This window comes from Balaenoptera acutorostrata, chromosome X (genome assembly GCF_949987535.1).
Source record: "Balaenoptera acutorostrata chromosome X, mBalAcu1.1, whole genome shotgun sequence".
NCBI lineage: Eukaryota > Metazoa > Chordata > Mammalia > Artiodactyla > Balaenopteridae > Balaenoptera > Balaenoptera acutorostrata.
The window spans coordinates 18,497,524-18,515,282 of record NC_080085.1 but is presented as its reverse complement, the minus strand read 5'-3'; the positions used below and the strand labels follow the sequence as shown (position 1 = coordinate 18,515,282).

At 42.5% G+C, this 17,759-nt stretch overlaps 1 protein-coding gene across 2 annotated transcripts in view; it reads left to right on the top strand.

Annotated features, from left to right (window-relative positions):
- SMPX (small muscle protein X-linked) overlaps positions 1–17,759 on the top strand; it is a 52,613-nt gene that overhangs the window by 12,990 nt on the left and 21,864 nt on the right. For both annotated transcript variants that reach the window (XM_007174663.2, XM_007174664.3), the window contains exons 3-4: positions 2,390–2,476; positions 8,582–8,730. In XM_007174663.2, coding sequence (XP_007174725.1) covers positions 2,390–2,476; positions 8,582–8,716 — 222 coding nt within the window. In that variant the 3' untranslated portion in view covers positions 8,717–8,730. The remainder of the gene's footprint in view (positions 1–2,389; positions 2,477–8,581; positions 8,731–17,759) is intronic.

Below are 17,759 nucleotides of genomic sequence, written 5' to 3'. Positions count from 1 at the left end.
TTGGGGGAAGCAGATGGGGTGTGGGCTCCCTACAACCTTAGCCAGAGCAGCTCCACCTCCACCTAGTTTGCATTTTAGATATTCTCACAATACTTTACTTAAAAGAAGGGTTCCATGGCCAAGAAGGGTTCCATTAGTGAAGGCTAACATTCACATTAAACAAGTGGGGAAGACAAGACCCAGAGCAGTTGTCACTCTTTCAAGTACAGAGAATCTATAGCCACTCCCAGCATTGGGCTCTTTTCTACCATAGCCACCCAGGTACCATGGAGAGGCTACATGCATTGCTAAGATCAATCTCTGAGCAAGAAAAGGTGGTATTTCCATAGCATGTGCTTTACTGAATACATCATCCTGGATGATTTTTACATGTTCCATTACTGAAAACTACAACCCACCATAGAGCATACACACTTGATTAAATGGGTTAGTTTAACAATCATATCTTTCAGAAACAATACATTAACTTGAACTTCCCATTAGGAAGATGCCCTCTGTAGATGCTTAATAAATGGGTCAGGGTAGTGGTGATCTAATTAAACTTTTAGCCAGTTAACTGTCTTGCAAATAGTCCCAATATCAACTTTTCCCCTCTTTCATCCAAACTGTAGTAATGGAAATAGTTATTGGTTCAATATACATCATCTTCAGTGAGTCTTACTTACATTGTTTTGATCTTATTTCAGGACCCTAATGATATTTCATCCTATCTAAGACACTGTCAATTGTAAAATACCAGTATTTTATGTCCTAAGAAACAAAACAACTGTGCCCATTAAAAATTTAAGATACCATTGACTGTAAGACACGCTCTGATTTCAGAGATATTAAAAGAGGTGCATCTTGGACTTCATGAAGTATGCTACCATATTTGCCACCATAGAAGACATGTTTCCCCCCTTGTCTTATACCTCCTCCTCCCCCCACTCTAGGCCACCTGATATTTCCATTAAACAGAGGAATAGCATAGAAGGCTCAGCCCTAGTTTTTCCAAAATGCTTCCCTCTAAAATTGTGCTGCACTTATATTTTAGCATATATGATACATACTGACCCCAAATACTTCTTGGCTTGCTGGCCCTAGGAATGGTGATGTACCTCTCTTGATACCCACCACAAACACTTTGGATCTGTTTCCTTTCTGTGGGATCATCATTATTCTAGTAGGGAAGAAAGTTTTAAAGCTCTATGTGGGAAAAGTCACTTTCTGTTCTACGGAGCAGAACACAGATCCACCATGTTGCATGAACACGGACACTGGATACTTCCTGTGTCTTGAGTTAAACATTCCCCTGGCAACAGAGCTCATATCAGGCAGTTCCAAATACCACACTTCCCAATGATTTTGTTTGGTGTGGTACCAAAACTGCCCAAACTGAGTCATAAGGTAACAAAATATTTTGCTCCCTTTGCTCAGGCATCATTTTCATTCATAACATCAGAGCGCAATTTCAACTTTTCAAGCCCACATATCCAACTACTCATAAGGCAACACTTTATCTCAAGTGGAAAAAAATACATTCTGCCTTAAAAAAAAGTTTTAATGCTTGTTTTATGTGAGTGATACTCCTGGGTGAAGATGTTTTTGGTCTGCATTAAACATTCTTGCCTTTTGATAACAGATGAAGTATGGACAAAATTCAAATTTACATATTCTCTTTCCCAAGTTTGAATTACTATGTCGGTATTTTCCTTACATAATTTAATGTCTAGCATATTTCATGTTTTCTAGAAGGCATTTTATGTTTACTGTGGGTAGAAATTGGTATTGCATCTTAATAAAGGACAAAAATCTATGAACTGTGATACCAATGAACTTGACTTTCCAGCACTCTCCTTACGCACTGACCCACACAGTGGTGTGTCGGGGAGAAAGTAAAAGAGTGTCAAATTACAGAGACCTAAGGAAGTGCTAGAATAGCCATAGGACATTATGGGAAGGAGGAGGTGGTTTAGGAGGCGTGATTGCCCCCCTACCGTGGTAAATATGAAGGAAGCTGAAGGAGGGCTAAGATGTGGGATGGTTTCTGCAAATGCCACTGCCTCCTTTCCTATCATTATGTGTTCTTTCCTGGGATCCAGAGAGTGGAAAATATTAGGCACCACAGGAGGGCAACAGCCAGAACAAACTGTCTTCCAATTCTTCCAGCCAATAGGGAACTGTGAAATCACTGCACAGACCTAAGGATGAGTACAAGAAATCTGGAATAAATGGAAGTCAAATTTTCCTTGGCATATTTTTGTACTGTCATTATAGCAATTTTCTTGAGGTAAAAAGCTTTAAAGACGTACTTTTCAGATTTGTTTTGCCTCACAATGATTACCATCTCAGAGTGTCACTGCAATTTCTTACTTTCCTTAAGCTAAATCTTCCCTGTTTTCTCTTTTAGGCAAATATCAATATCCCAATGGGAGCCTTTCGGCCAGGAGCTGGGCAACCCCCCAGAAGAAAAGAATGTACTCCGGAAATGGAGGAGGTGAGGAAAACTGAGCTGGCAGAGCTCAGCACCATCTTTCTCCTCCAACATCCTGACTAGAGGAGGGCAGAGGCAAGGCGAGGGCCAGCTTTCCAGGACAAGGAGGGCACAAATGGATGTGGGTCAAGGAGTCATCATGTAGTACATACATTTCTTTGGTTGTCTTGCTCAATCAGCCACGAAACACACTGACCCTCACTTCCCTCCAGCCGAATCTAAGTGCCTGGCCCAGGTACTTGAAGATGCTGAGTTTAGCATCTAGTTTATTGATTGACTGTGTGTGTCTTCGTGTGTGTGTGTGTGTGTGTGTAGGGGGAGGGGGAACCTCTCAGATGCTCTTGGTTCAGCAACAGTCAGTAGCTTGCTAAGTTTTCACTCTGAAGCTTTTATTCAATCTAGCTGGATGTATGTAGTACAGCTTCTGATGAGTGATGAACCCCAGTGGGAACGCAGGTAATAAGCACGTGAAATTACTTGTGGATTCAAACAAAAAGCCCCAATCTCTGGGTATTTCCTTTGAAAAGAGGAACTTGCAAAGGAGTCTATCAATTTCTGTATTTTTCCCTCCCTTTAATTCTTTTCCTTTCCTCCAAATTCAAATACCCAGTCTTCTAAAATGGGGGCTAAAATTCATCATGGGTGCAATAAACATAGTTCCCTGCCCAAATGTTTATATTTTTTCCTCAATTCTGACTTTTCTGATGAAACCTGGAAGGTCTGATTCTAAAAAAAAAAGTTAAGGTCTTGGAGCAATAAAGCCACAGGGCATTGCAAACTGTATTTTATCTTTTTTAAAAGGTGAAAAGGCTTTTTTAAACTTTTGTAGGTGACCTTTTTGGTATTTGCTAATAAAACTGGTTGTCCTGCATCTAACCTTTTTCTCTCATAAATAATTCCTGATGTGGTCCTAAGTTAGTGGTTCCGGCCTCCTATAAATAGAAAGATAATTTTTGAAAGGAGGAGATAGAGTATTTGAGTGACATTACCAAGTTCTGGAGTTTCAGTCACTAAGTCACCCTTGATGAATAACAAATTTTCAACATACAAGCTGAAAAGACCTGGCCCTACTCGGCTCTGATGGTACATAATTTCAAGTTCTGCTGCTGCTAACTTGGCCACCCAGTTAGCTCATGATCATGAGCTCTCCCTCTGGGACTTTGGTCAAGTATCTGAGTCTCTGCCTGCAAAATACGATTCCGTCCATTCCTCAGAGGGTTGCTGTGAGGAAAGAGTCAGGTATTCAATAAATGACTGTTTATCAATTGATCGAATTATCCAATTTTTATGAAGGACGCCTGGGCCTATTATTTCACGTTGTAAGAAAAAAGCACAGGGAGGTAGAAGGGAGGGCAGAAAGGCATTCTTTCTACATCTCCATTCATCTGTAATTAGGCTTTCTTCCTGTGCTTCGTGTAAGTTGTGTGTCACTGTATCTGGCAATCAGTTGGAAGGTAGCTTGACTCTCTTTTCACACTAAATTGACTGATGTGACTGTTGTTTTGGAGGCTTGCATCCATCTTCCTCTGTGGTAGAGATGGCCCTCGTTTCTTCTCTACAACTGGTACTTTCCTCCACACAAGTGTCCCAGTTAGGAGCTTGGGAAAGCACTCTGCTCGTACTCTTGCCTTGTTCCCAGCCTGATGGTTCCAGCACATTCTAAAATAACTAAGAACTGATACAGCCTGGGTTTTGAAAACTTACTTTATGACCAACCACATAAACAAATGGCCAACCAACATTCTTCTCAGGATGGAGGGAGTGAGGTATCCACAGAGATCCAGAGACCCCAGGAGTGTTTCTTGAATTGAGCTACACCTTTCTTGTGGGGCTCACGGGTCAGGAGGGTGGTGAGGGGTGGTATTCCCTTACTGTGAGAGCAGAAAGGGACTCTCAGGACTTGTGGGGTCTTACGGAGGGGTGGGATCTAATGACTCAAGTTCTGGGCTGGACCTTGGAGTAAGTTTCTCATGGAAACAATATTGCAAGGGGAGCAGTTAGGCAGCTTGGTTTGGCTACGAGGCCCCAGCCACCTTTGGTTGCATAATTTGAATGGGAAAATGGAATCTGAATTCAAATAACCTGTAGGGCCCCGCTTTTCTATTACTATCCAGTTTAAAACCTCGGAATTGCTTACTTTCTTAGATTTGGGATTCATTGCTTAGCTTAGCATTAAGATAATCACTGTCTAAAGTCGAGGGCATAACAAACCACTCCTGAACAGAACAGGCCACCTCTATCACACCCAGGAGCTCCCCCATCTCAAACCCGCCACCATCTCAGACGTGAAGAAGATGGACCCCAGCAGGAAGCCAGGATGGGCCATCTGACAAGGCCTGTGAGCACTGGCTGAGTCTCTTGCCCACCTACGGTCTCTGTAAGCCCTTGCTCTGCCTAAGACAAGGCAGCTGCTTGATTAAAGTGATTTGAAGTGTATTGACAAGCCCTTGCTCTGCCTCCCAAATCTCTCAATTTCATCATTATTAAGCCACAAAACAGCACATTGGGATTTTCTGTTAATTATTTCCCTCTCCACCTGATCCCTTCACATGATGCAAACACACTATTTAATTCTAGTCTTGCTACTTCCTAGCTGTGAGGCCGTGGGCAAGTTTCTTACCCCCCCCCACCTTGTGCCTCAGTTTCCTCAACTGTAAAATAGGGATAATAATGGTAGCAGATTGAGAATTTTTAAATTAACTAATTAATTAGTTAATTAATTATTTCTTGGCTGTGTTTGGTCTTCATTGTTGCGCGCGGGCTTTCTCTAGTTGCGGTGAGCGGGGGTTACTGTTCGTTGCGGTGCGCGGGCTTCTCATTGCGGTGGTTTCTCTTGTTGCGGAGCACGGGCTCTAGGCATGCAGGCTTCAGTAGTTGTGGCACGTGGGCTCAGTAGTTGTGGCTCACGGGCTCTAGAGCGCAGGCTCAGTAGTTGTGGCGCACAGGCTTAGTTGCTCCACGGCATGTGGGATCTTCCCGGGGCAGGGATCAAACCCGTGTCCCCTGCGTTGGCAGGCGGATTCTTAACCACTGCACCACCAGGGAAGTCCCACGGATTGAGAATTGATGTGAGGATTAAATGAGTTAGTAGGTGTAACTTAGAAGAGCTAGCAGTGTGCTTGCTGTTATTATTACGTCTCCAGTGTATGAGCATAACAAGCACGTCAGGCTGTTGTGTCGTACAGAAGAGAGTTTAGGGGAAAACTAAATAGGGCATCTGGTAGTAAAGAGGGAGATGAAGGTGAGACAGCTGGGAAATGGTTCACCATTTTGCCAAATTTTACAAATACTCTGTCATCCCCCAAGGGGGGCATTTCCCTTTGACAATAGCCATTTCTGAAACTGGGAATGGTGCGGGGCTGATAAGCCTTCTCTCAAGCTTTCTTTATCTAAAACCAAAGAATGTCTTCCATATCCCTTCCCAATTCAAATATCTACTTACAAAAGAAAAGAGAGCGTACTTAGCCAAATGGGGCCATCTGGACCCTGCCTGTTCATGCCTTAATGTATTATAATTCTTATGATAACAAATTCATAGAAAAAAATGGAATCTGATTCGCATTATTTTTTAAAAGATGAGAGAAGATTCAGTTAAGAATATGCACCACCACTAACCCCCTCCTGAGTCAATATCTTAAAACCTACTTCTTAAATATACCCACTTATAGTTTTCCATTATATGTGACCTTACCAAATCAAGTGTTAAAAGTTTTACCTTGATAAATAAAAAACACAGTGCATTGAGGTTTTAATAAATTTAAAGGAAAGTGCCTAATATTAAGTATTTTCATCCTTTAACTGTGTATGCTTGCACAGTAAATCTTTGCACACAGACACATAACTGCACACGCTGGTTCTCTGTGTTAATTGTGCAAGTATAGCACATTTTGATATTAGAAAGATAGTGATTATGACTCACCCAGGAACTTAACAGAAGGAATTGGAAACATTTTTCTCCTTCATACTTCTTTATTAAGATCTACCCACCTAACAACCATGGGAACATTTATAAGTGAGGAAACATTTTTCATTTCACCACTACATATATATATATATATTTTTTTTTTTAAAAAGAGCACTTTATAGCCTTGTTTAAAATTTCTTTCCAAAAGCCCAACAAAGAACATTTTGGAATACCATGTCCTCCAAGTGGATGTTTAACAGTTTTAACTATTGCTTCTAAATCTGCATTTATAAATGATGAATGTGCGTGCATGATGAAAGGAAGCTGAGCCTATGGCTCTGTACATTGACCCAGGGAAACAACATTTTCTAGATATTTACAACAAATATTTACAACAGGTACAGTCTACATCGAACTACTCTATCATTTCATGTGGGTGACATGTTAGCTATTTCATCAGCACTGGGTCAGATTCAAAGAAAATGACTATAGGAAAAACCACGAGCCCCTCAAATAAGCAATTTAAAAACGTTTCTGTAAAGGACACATCTAGCAAATAATTTGTTAAAGTTTGGGAAGCTTGAACATTTTCTTCCCTTTCCCTTTAGGGTTTAGACAATTTGAGAACTAGATGTAGGAGCCAGATGGGGGCTAAAGCACGGCATTGGCTTTAATACCCAAGTTACAGGGCTGCCTAGTTAGGCCGGCAACACATATGGGCACAGGGCTTGCACCTGAGAAAAACGTGCAGTTTCTTATTCTTTTTCCCGGAACTGTATTGGTTCACTCAGTTGCTGGCCCAGCAGGTGGAGCTCTGCCAGTCTCATAGGGGGCCTGTTAATTTGGGTCCTCCAAGAAGCAGATCCAAAGATGGGATTCGATGGGCAAAACATTTACTGGGGAAAACACTTGTAAGGAAAAATGAGAGGGTCCTCAAACCATGATGCAGGTGAAGGAGAGTGGGACAGAGGGTTGGGCGGAAGCATCTTAGACAACAGTGCTGTTCTAAGGAAAATTCTCAGCCCAAGTCCCTCTCAGAGGAGTCCCAGGTCTCCCAGGAACAGGCCCGCCTTAGGATCCTATGACACTCAAGTCATTGGCCACAAGCAGCCGTGGGAAGTGTGACCTCAGCGTGGTGATGGGCGGGTTTCAGGGTGAAGCAGCTGGGCCTGTCATTCAATTATCCTCCCTGCAGGAGACTGATCTGAGAGGCGTGCTCCTGTGGCTGCCACAGAGATCAAATGTTCCTCCAACACCTTCGTTCCAGGGCCCTGGGGAATATGCCCCCCACTGCTAGAAAATAGGAGGAATGAGCTAACCAGCAACTGTCTGTAGTAATGAACTGGAGTTCTAGGAGCCACACTCAGCAACGGATCTTACTGTTTTACAGCCACTGTTAATACGTGTGTTTGGTGTATGCACACAGAGGCAGAGATTTGTCACTATGGCACACTCTCAGGCTTCATCAGCTAAACAACCATCAACAAGTGTGCCCGTGCACTTCTGTACCAGGCACTGGAGGGGCCACAGAAAAAAGTATAGGATGTGGTCCTGCCCTAAAGCCACAACAACAGAAAAACATAAAAAACGATAGGAAACGTAAAATACTTTCCAAAGCAGGAGGGGAGAGCTGGGCCTCCTCCGCCACTCCATCCTATCCCACCCATATTCAAAGAGGTTTTGCTTATGTCAGTTTCAGTTTGTTTCTGCTTCCCAGAAATGTCATTGGAATAAAGGCTGGCAGCCACTGCACCCCAAACAAAAGAACGGAAAACTCCTGGACCAAGTCATTGTTAGAGGTAGCTATGCACTAACAGTCTACAAACCTCTGCCTTTCAGGTGTCTTATGATATTATGATACCAAATTAAATTTGATCTTGTAAGATGCTTCTCTTGGAAACACAACACAAATCCTTTTAACTAGTGGTAATTTTTACTAGCTATCAGACACTGAACAGTACTCTTGTGTTTTCTAAGTGATGCAGAAATTACTTGTTTTCTTCTTCCAACTTTATTCCTCTATAAACTTCAGGAGATCTCTTGAAACTCTGAGGGTATCCCAACAGCACAAGAAAAAGTCACTCTGCTAGAATTCCTCTCTGACATTATTTTTGCTTTAATTGTTTTCTGCTTCATGTCTATGACCTAGAGAGACCAAATGTCTTTTTCAGTGAGCTAAATCTTTCTCCTTTTTTTCTCTTCAGGGTGCTCCTCCCACTTTGGATGAGGAGAAGAAGCCAATTCCAGGAGCTAAGAAACTTCCAGGACCTGCGGTCAACCTATCTGAGATCCAGAATATTAAAAGTGAACTGAAGTATGTCCCCAAAGCTGAACAGTAGTTGGAAGAAAAAAGGTGAGCGAAAAACTATTTTCTTTGTCTCAAAAAGACCACTAGAAAAATGGTTTATGGAAGCCTTGCACCGAAGGAGTCTGGAATTCCAGAAGTGTTTACTAAGGATCAGGACCTTCAAGTTAGACCAGTATTACCGGCGCAAAGTTTTTCTGGTATGTAAAGCCAAGTTTTTAAGCCTATCTTATTCCCAAACCAGTCAGAGGGCCATTGAGGATGTTTGCCTGCCATCGCCTTGCTGGTTACCTCTTGGTTGGGGAAGGGTGGGGTTGGGAGAGGAAAGATGCTTGGGAGGGGGGCCTTGAGGAGCTTTTGATGTTCGGGCGCAGGGAGCCCTCCATCATTCCATGCCTCAGTTTCCCTACCCAGATGCCCCAAAGAGCGATGAGCTACTTCTGAGCTGGAGGATCAGAGGGGCAAGGAGCTGAGGAGGCTTGGTGGTAACCCAGGTGTGTGTAAGGCAGACCAAGAGGACCTGGTAATGACTCTGTAAGTAGAGGAGGGAAAGGTAGGCTCAAAATTGTACCTGCCACCCGAAGAGGCACTGCAAGCAGGGCCTGTGACTCTATTTTCATTGGCTCTATTCAGTAATGATCCCCTGCTGAGGGCTCAGCCCCACCCTTCACTGCAGACCTGATGCCTGCAGACTGGTGTGGGACTTCTGTCAGCAGTGGGCTTGTGGAATTGGCCCAAGTCATGGCTCTTTCTCCTATGAGACCCTGGGAGCTTTATCCAACATTACTGAAGGCCACCACGCACAGTTTATTCCATTTCTTAAGCAGAAGTTTAAGTCTAGAGGAGAGGAATCTATATTGGCAACATAAAACAGGTATTTATCTGGCTGATTGTCCATTCATTTGTTCATTCATCCACTCATTCGTTTATGAAACCAATATTTATTGAGTATCTGCTATGTACTGAACACTAGATACATATACTGATCACTTATCATATGACAGATATGGTGTGAGAAGCAATCTATCTAGTGTTTGTTAAGTTTCATGATACACTCCCTGTGGGTATTAGGGTGACATCTTCTGACCACGTAGATGGCAAAGGCAAGCACAGCAATGGGGCCCTACAGTGTCTTCTGTAAACATAATGAAGAACAGATGTTCTGTGAGACAATCCCACACGTGATGGCAAAGTTACTGGAGTCATGCTTATGCTGACTTACTAGGACATGTGCAAGTAAGTTCTGCCAAAAAGATTTCTTCATAGTGTAGGAGCCAGTTTGAGTTAAAAGAACAGAACAGTATCTAGTGTTTTCAGCACAGTTACATGAAAGAACAAAGGAGTAAGAAAAAAACACAGTGGATTCTATGACCATAGAGTGAATCCCAGGAACCTGGATGGGGACAGAGTGACGTGAGCAGGAACTGACCTGAAGCATGGCCACGCACACTTGGTATTAATTATGACAGAATGAAGCAAACTGATGACTATCATTATACTCAGTCCTGCTTGTGTTGCCAAGCTGAGATGAAATATTCTAATATCCTTGGGACAAAGCTACAGAACTTTCTTGTGAGAAAGCCCGCAGAAGTGAAATGAACTTTTGGGAATATTTATTATCATCACCCAACCAAGGCTGTTCAGTTAGACATGTGAATTTTTTTTTTAAAGCTTTTTTTTAAAATTTTTTAATTTTATTTATATTTATTTTTGGCTGTGTTGGGTCTTCGTTTCTGTGCGAGGGCTTTCTCTAGTTGTGGCAAGCGGGGGCCACTCTTCATCGCGGTGCGCGGGCCTCTCACTGTCGTGGCCTCTCTTGTTGCGGAGCACAGGCTCCAGACGCGCAGGCTCAGTAGTTGTGGCTCACGGGCCTAGTTGCTCTGCGGCATGTGGGATCTTCCCAGACCGGGGCTCGAACCCGTGTCCCCTGCATTGGCAGGCAGATTCTCAACCGCTGCGCCACCAGGGAAGCCCAGACATGTGAATTTTTTAAAAAATTAATTTATTTTTGGCTGTGTTGGGTCTTCGTTGCTGCGTGCGGGCTTTCTCCAGTTGTGGCGAGAGGGGGCTGCTCTTCGTTGCGGCGAGCGGGCTTCTCATTGCAGTGGCTTCTCTTGTTGTGGAGCATGGGGCTCTAGGCGTGCGGGCTTCAACAGTTCTGGCGCGAGGGCTCAGTAGTTGTGGCTCGCGGGCTCTAGAGCGCAGGCTCAGTAGTTGTGGCGCACAGGCTTAGTTGCTCCACGGCATGTGGGATCTTCCTGGAGCAGGGCTCGAACCCATGTCCCCTGCATTGGCAGGCAGATTGTTAACCACTGAGCCACCAGGGAAGTCCTGACACATGAATTTTTAATGCAAATTAAAAAAAAATCAATAGTAGCTCAATAGTTAGTCCCTCCTTTCCCCCCTCTCTAAGTTTTATTTATAAAGCAGCTTTTTTTTTTTTTTTAAACTTTTTGGGTTTATTTATTTATTTTTATTTATGGCTGTGTTGCGTCTTCGTTTCTGTGCGAGGGCTTTCTCTAGTTGCGGCAAGTGGGGGCCACTCTTCATCGCAGTGCACGGGCCTCTCATTATCGCGGCCTCTCTTGTTGCGGAGCACAGGCTCCAGACGCGCAGGCTCAGTAATTGTGGCTCACAGGCCTAGTTGCTCCGCGGCATGTGGGATCTTCCCAGACCAGGGCTTGAACCCATGTCCCCTGCACTGGCAGGCAGATTCTCAACCACTGCGCCACCAGGGAAGCCCTAATGCAAATTTTAAAGGGTTTTGCTTTTATGAAATCCTTGTCAACCTAAATTTAACCCCAGTTCCAGTTTCAGAAGAATTTGGTTTTGAAGATCCAAAGGAATGCTGTTTTAAAATTAGTTCAGAGAGGGGATGGACTTCCCTGGCGGTCCAATGTTTAAGACTCCACGCTTCCACTGCAGGGGGTGCGGGTTTGATCCCTGGTCGGGGAACTAAGATACCGCATGCCGCGCAGAGTGGCCAAAAAAATAAAAAAATAAAATAAAATTAGTTCAGAGAGAATCTTGCGGTGTTATTCAGCAGCGAGGCTGATTCTGTAGCCTTGGATCTATGGTTACAGTAATGGGGAACAATACCAACTCCATAAAATAGCAAAAAGGTACTACAGTATCCAGAATACATTTTTTATTACTTCATTTTCTCACAGAAGACTTTAATGATTCTTCTCTCCTGAACAAATTCTAATAATGCAAAACCACTCGGAGAGGCCTATTTGTCCTTATTCTACAGGAATGTGAAAACCTAAGTTGTCCAGGTAATTGATCTGAATTCCCGATGAGGACAGTCATTGTTTTGACCCAAGGAGTGATCTTTATTTCTTGTAGGAGAGGTAGTGAGCTGGTTTGTTTTTGACTCATCAATTCTTCTCCTGCAAATCTGTCATATTTTGAGACTTCCATGGTCATGGTTTATGGTCACAGAGGGAGAACATTTCTTAACGTTGATTGATTCAGCAGAATCATAAACAGTAAATACCCTGGACCAGCCATCATTTAGCCCCTCACTGGCTGGATTTTATTTTCTCCTTTTTGGACCACCACTTCGTCACCTGCCCTCACCATGTATTGTTCAATGATTTAATCAAACAGGTCATTGTTTGAAGACTGAGTGAATAAGTCCATAGTACCAAACTATGAAAACCACAAGACTTAAGGCTTAAAGTCTCGGATATAACTATTACAATACTTTAGACATAAGACAGAGCAGCACCTCCTTCTAGCTAAGATCAGCACTTCCTTTTTTTTTTTTTTTAATGAAGAAGACTTTTTTTTAAAATTTATTTATTTTATTTATTTATTTATTTATTTAATTTTTGGCTGTGCTGGGTCTTCGGTTCGTGCGAGGGCTTTCTCTAGTTGCGGCAAGTGGGGGCCACTCTTCATCGCGGTGCGGGGACCGCTCTTCATCGCGGTGCGTGGGCCTTTCACTATCGCGGCCCCTCCCGCTGCGGGGCACAGGCTCCAGACGCGCAGGCTCAGCAGCTGTGGCTCACGGGCCCAGCTGCTCCGTGGCATGTGGGATCTTCCCAGACCAGGGCTCGAACCCGTGTCTCCTGCATTAGCAGGCAGATTCTCAACCACTGCGCCACCAGGGAAGCCCAGCACTTCCTTTTAAGTGGGGTTTCAGAGTCTTTCCATGCCCTGTGTCATGGCTAGAATTGTTCATGAAAATGGATAAAAAACACTATAGGATTAGAATACTCCCTAACACCATACACAAAAATAAACTCAAAATGGATTCAAGACCTAAATGTAAGACCGGACACTATAAAACTCTTAGAGGAAAACATAGGAAGAACACTCTTTGACATAAATCACAGCAAGATCTTTTTTGATCCACCTCCTAGAGTAATGGAAATAAAAACAAAAATAAACAAATGGGACCTAATGAAACTTCAAAGCTTTTGCACAGCAAAGGAAACCATAAACAAGACCAAAAGACAACCCTCAGAATGGGAGAAAATATTTGCAAATGAATCAACGGACAAAGGATTAATCTCCAAAATATATAAACAGCTCATTCAGCTCAATATTAAAGAAACAAACAACCCAATCGAAAAATGGGCAGAAGACCTAAATAGACATTTCTCCAAAGAAGACATACAGACGGCCACGAAGCACATGAAAAGATGCTCAACATCACTAATTATTAGAGAAATGCAAATCAAAACTACAATGAGGTATCACCTCACACCAGTTAGAATAGGCATCATCAGAAAATCTACAAACAACAAATGCTGGAGAGGGTGTGGAGTAAAGGGAACCCTCTTGCACTGTTGGTGGGAATGTAAATTGATACAGCCACTATGGAGAACAGTATGGAGGTTCCTTAAAAAACTAAAAATAGAATTACCATATGATCCAGCAATCCCACTACGGGCATATACCCAGAGAAAACCGTAATTCAAAAAGACACGTGCACCCGAATGTTCACTGCAGCACTATTTACAATAGCCAGGTCATGGAAGCAACCTAAATGCCCATCGACAGACGAATGGATAAAGAAGATGTGGTACATATATACAATGGAATATTACTCAGCCATAAAAAGGAACGAAATTGAGTCATTTGTTGAGACGTGGATGGATCTAGAGACTGTCATACAGAGTGAAGTAAGTCAGAAAGAGAAAAACAAATATTGTATATTAACGCATGTATGTGGAACCTAGAAAAATGGTACAGATGAACCGGTTTGCAGGGCAGAAGTTGAGACACAGATGTAGAGAACAAATGTATGGACACCAAGGGGGGAAAACCGCGGTGGGGTGGGGATGGTGGTGTGCTGAATTGGGCGATTGGGATTGACATGTATACACTGATGTGTATAAAATTGATGACTGATTAAAAAAAAAAAAAGGAAAAAACAAAAAAACCAAAAAAAACAAAAACAATATTATTATAGTTGTACACATGTAAGTCAACCCAATAGACCATCAATAAGAGTTCAGAAGAAAAAAATGCTTTAAGAATTTGTATGACATTCTTAACATAAAGATAGAGTAAAATATTTTACCATTGTATGGTAAAATACCATACAATGCAGATATGTACATTAAAAAGTCTTGAAAAATATACAAAAAAAACCCCACTATAGAACAAGAATCAGAAAGGCCAATGACTAGCCAGTTAGAGATCAGTAATCACGGCTTGTGGCAAAGGAGTTAGGGCCTGGACCTCATCAGGAACCAGAACCAGGCAACACAGAGGCAGCACATACCAAGTCAGGACCAAGAGACACGGGAGAATCCCAAAAGGGGTCCTAATCCATGCTGGAACAGGCTGGGGCAGGGAAAGGTAGGTGTTCAGCCCCGTACCTCTCAGGATTCTCCTGGCTGTGGTTTAAGGTGGCCAAATGGTGATTCAAGCAAGCCCAGGAGCCAGATGAAGAGACAGGACCAGCAGCAATGTCTGAAAACCAAGAACCCTCCCACACTCGCATGCCTGCTTGTTTGCTGCATGATCAGGAATCCCCCACCCCATGTCCATCATCAAAAGCCACTGTCAGCTTGTTTGCTTGTAGCTGCAGGAGATGCCACCTCAGACTTCACGGACAGGGGTCTGGGGAACCTGGAGAACTGCTAAGGGCGGGTGTCCAACAGATTCTGTGTCCACTCTCAACGCCCAGATCAGACCACAGGTGCCCAGTAACGAACCTTTGTAACTAGCTTCTGTACCGTAGGCATTTTCTTCATTCCGTGCTATAAGATATATAGATGTCAGACTTGGTCCCTGCTCTCAGGATACTTAGGTCTTGATGGAAAGATAAAAATAAAATACTTCAAAAGATAGGTAACAATTCAAGAACTAGATAGCAGCTCAGTGATTCAAGATACCCCATGGCTGTTTATGACCCACTAACAAGTAGGCAGTAGAGCAAAGCAAGGTTATGACTTACGAGAGGGGGAACTCACAATGATTTGGCATCAGGGACAATTTCGAGGAGGTGGTGGGAATGGAATGGTTTAAACAGAGGCTCAGAGATAACCTCTGGATGTAGGGAATGTCCAGAGCACCATTATTGGGCCAGCCTGCTGAGACCAAACAGTTCCTCTAGGGCAATACTTCTTAGACTTTTGGGGCAGAGCAAAACAAGATTCCACAACCTGCCTACATCATCTCTTCTCTTTTTCTAGCAGTAAAAGAACTCAGTGATTACAAAGAATTAGAGAGGAAAAAAATAAGTATCAAAGTAGCAGCAATGCAGCAGTTATGAGAAGAATGATTAACAAAGATAAACCCTAAGAAGAATTCTACAATTACGTTAATGAACACAAAGATAGCAGCAATTGAAAGCCCTGGGAGTGATGAAGCACTAGAAAGAAATTGTCCTTCTGAAGTGGCAGGAATTACTCCTCTCTGTGTTGTACATTGCAGCATGGCCATGTGTTGTGCGACAGCCAGACTTGATGATTACGTACTAAACCAGGGTTTTAGAAAAATGCAAAATTGTAGTGATTCTTAATAACTCACTTAGTAGCTTTTGGCCATGTATATAACTGAAAGTCTATGGAATGAATCTCCATTTTGTTGTAAGAACTGAGGAAAGTACTTGCATTTTGTAATCAGGAAGTCTTTCGAAGTCACCCAGTGGGCATTGGACCATACTTTGAGAAACATTGCTATAGTGCAATAAGTGAGAGTGAAATGGAATGATCTGTAACTCCTGTACACCCATACGCTGCCCCATGGTCTCAAGTTAGTCTCTATCCCATACCCCACATTGGCCAACCAGCCTTGATTCTAGATTTTGTAGTTTGGGAAAGAACCATTATAATGCCCTGTTGGGGGAGGCATGCCTTCTCCATCCAGCACTTTGCCCCAACTCTGGCATCTTCTGTTTATGATGTCACAATCCTTACCAAAGTGATGTATTCATTTGCTTTTTAAATCTTCTTCATGATGCCAGCATATAGCTTCTTAAAGGCTAGGGCACATCTGATACATCTTGAGCACACATGCCTTATTACTGGTGCCCTGACCACAGCAAGCCCGGTGTCCCCTAGAAATGTGTTCTTGTAGACTTTCCAAGTCCTTGCATTCTCAGGGAGATTACTACTTAAAAGCAAGACTACCTTTTCTGTCAAGGACGGAAGGTAACATTGTTGACCGCGATCAGTAAAGGGCTCAGAAATTTGACTTTAATTCATTGATTATAACTTTATTCCTCTGGGAAACTGAATAATTAGGGAAAATGTCAAGGTTGGCTCATTTTCCTCAAAAGGGGAGAAAAATATGTAAATCCAGAAGAAAGTCATTTAATTTTCAAGAATTCTTTGGATTTATTTTTCAAAGAACATCTATGTCCAAATAAGACATATTTACCAACCAGTCGAGAAAGATGCCATCTCTGATCGAGGAGAACATAAGGTGTTCATTACTCTTAAATGTTAAGCATTACGCATCATGAGTGTTCTTGCTGATTCAAAGGCTAATTTTGAAAGTGTTAGCAGAAGGGCAAATTGATGTACTCAGACCCTTGATGAAGTGTGTTCAGCACCTAACAACAGACCCCCAAAATACATGAAACAAAAACTAACAGAATTGGAGGGAGAAATAGACAATTGAACAATAATAGCAGGCAACTTCAATACTCCACTTTCAATAATGGATAGAGCAACTAGACAGAAGATCAACAAGGAAATTGTCTCAGTCTCTTTGGGCCAGTATAAAAGAATACCATAGACTGCGTGGTTTATAAACAACAGAAATTCATTTCTCACAGTTCTAGAGGGTGGGAAGTCCAAGATCAAGGCACCAGCAGATTTGGTGTCTGGTGAGAACTTGCTTCCTGGTTCATAGATGGCCATCTTCTCCCTGTGTTCTCACACAGCAGAAGGGGCAAGGAAGCTCTCTGGGGTTTCTTTTATAAGGCACTAATTCCATTCACGAGGGCTGCACCGTCATGACCTTTTCACCTCCCAAAGGCCCCACCTCCTAATACCATCACACTGTGGATTAAGTTTCAACATATGAATTTGGGGTGGGGGGACATAGACATTCAGTCTATAGCAGAAATAGAAGACTTGAGTAACACTATAAACCAACTAGATATAACTGACATCAGCGGAACACTCCACTCAACAACATCAGAGTACACATTCTTCTCAAGTGCACATATGGCACATTGTCCAGGACTTGTTTCATGTTAGGCCATAAAACAAGTCTCAATAAATTTAAAAGGATTGAAATCATGGCAAGTATGTTCTCAGATTACAATAGAATGAAATTAGAAGTCAAGAACAGAAAGAAGTTTGGGAAATTCACACGTGGAACTTAAACAACACTCGTAAATAACCAATCAGTCAAAGAAGAAATCACAAGGGAAATTAGAAAATACTTTGAGACAAATGAAAATGAAAATACAAGATACCAAACTGTGGCACGCAGCAAAAGCAGTGCTTAGAGGGAAATTAATAGTTGTAAATGCCTATATTAAAAAAGAACAAAGATCTCAAATCAATAACCAACCAATCAAATCAATAACCAACCAAGCAAATCAATATTAGCAGCTCCGTATTTGGGAACCAGGCCCTTTGTCATCTTAGAGTAAGCTT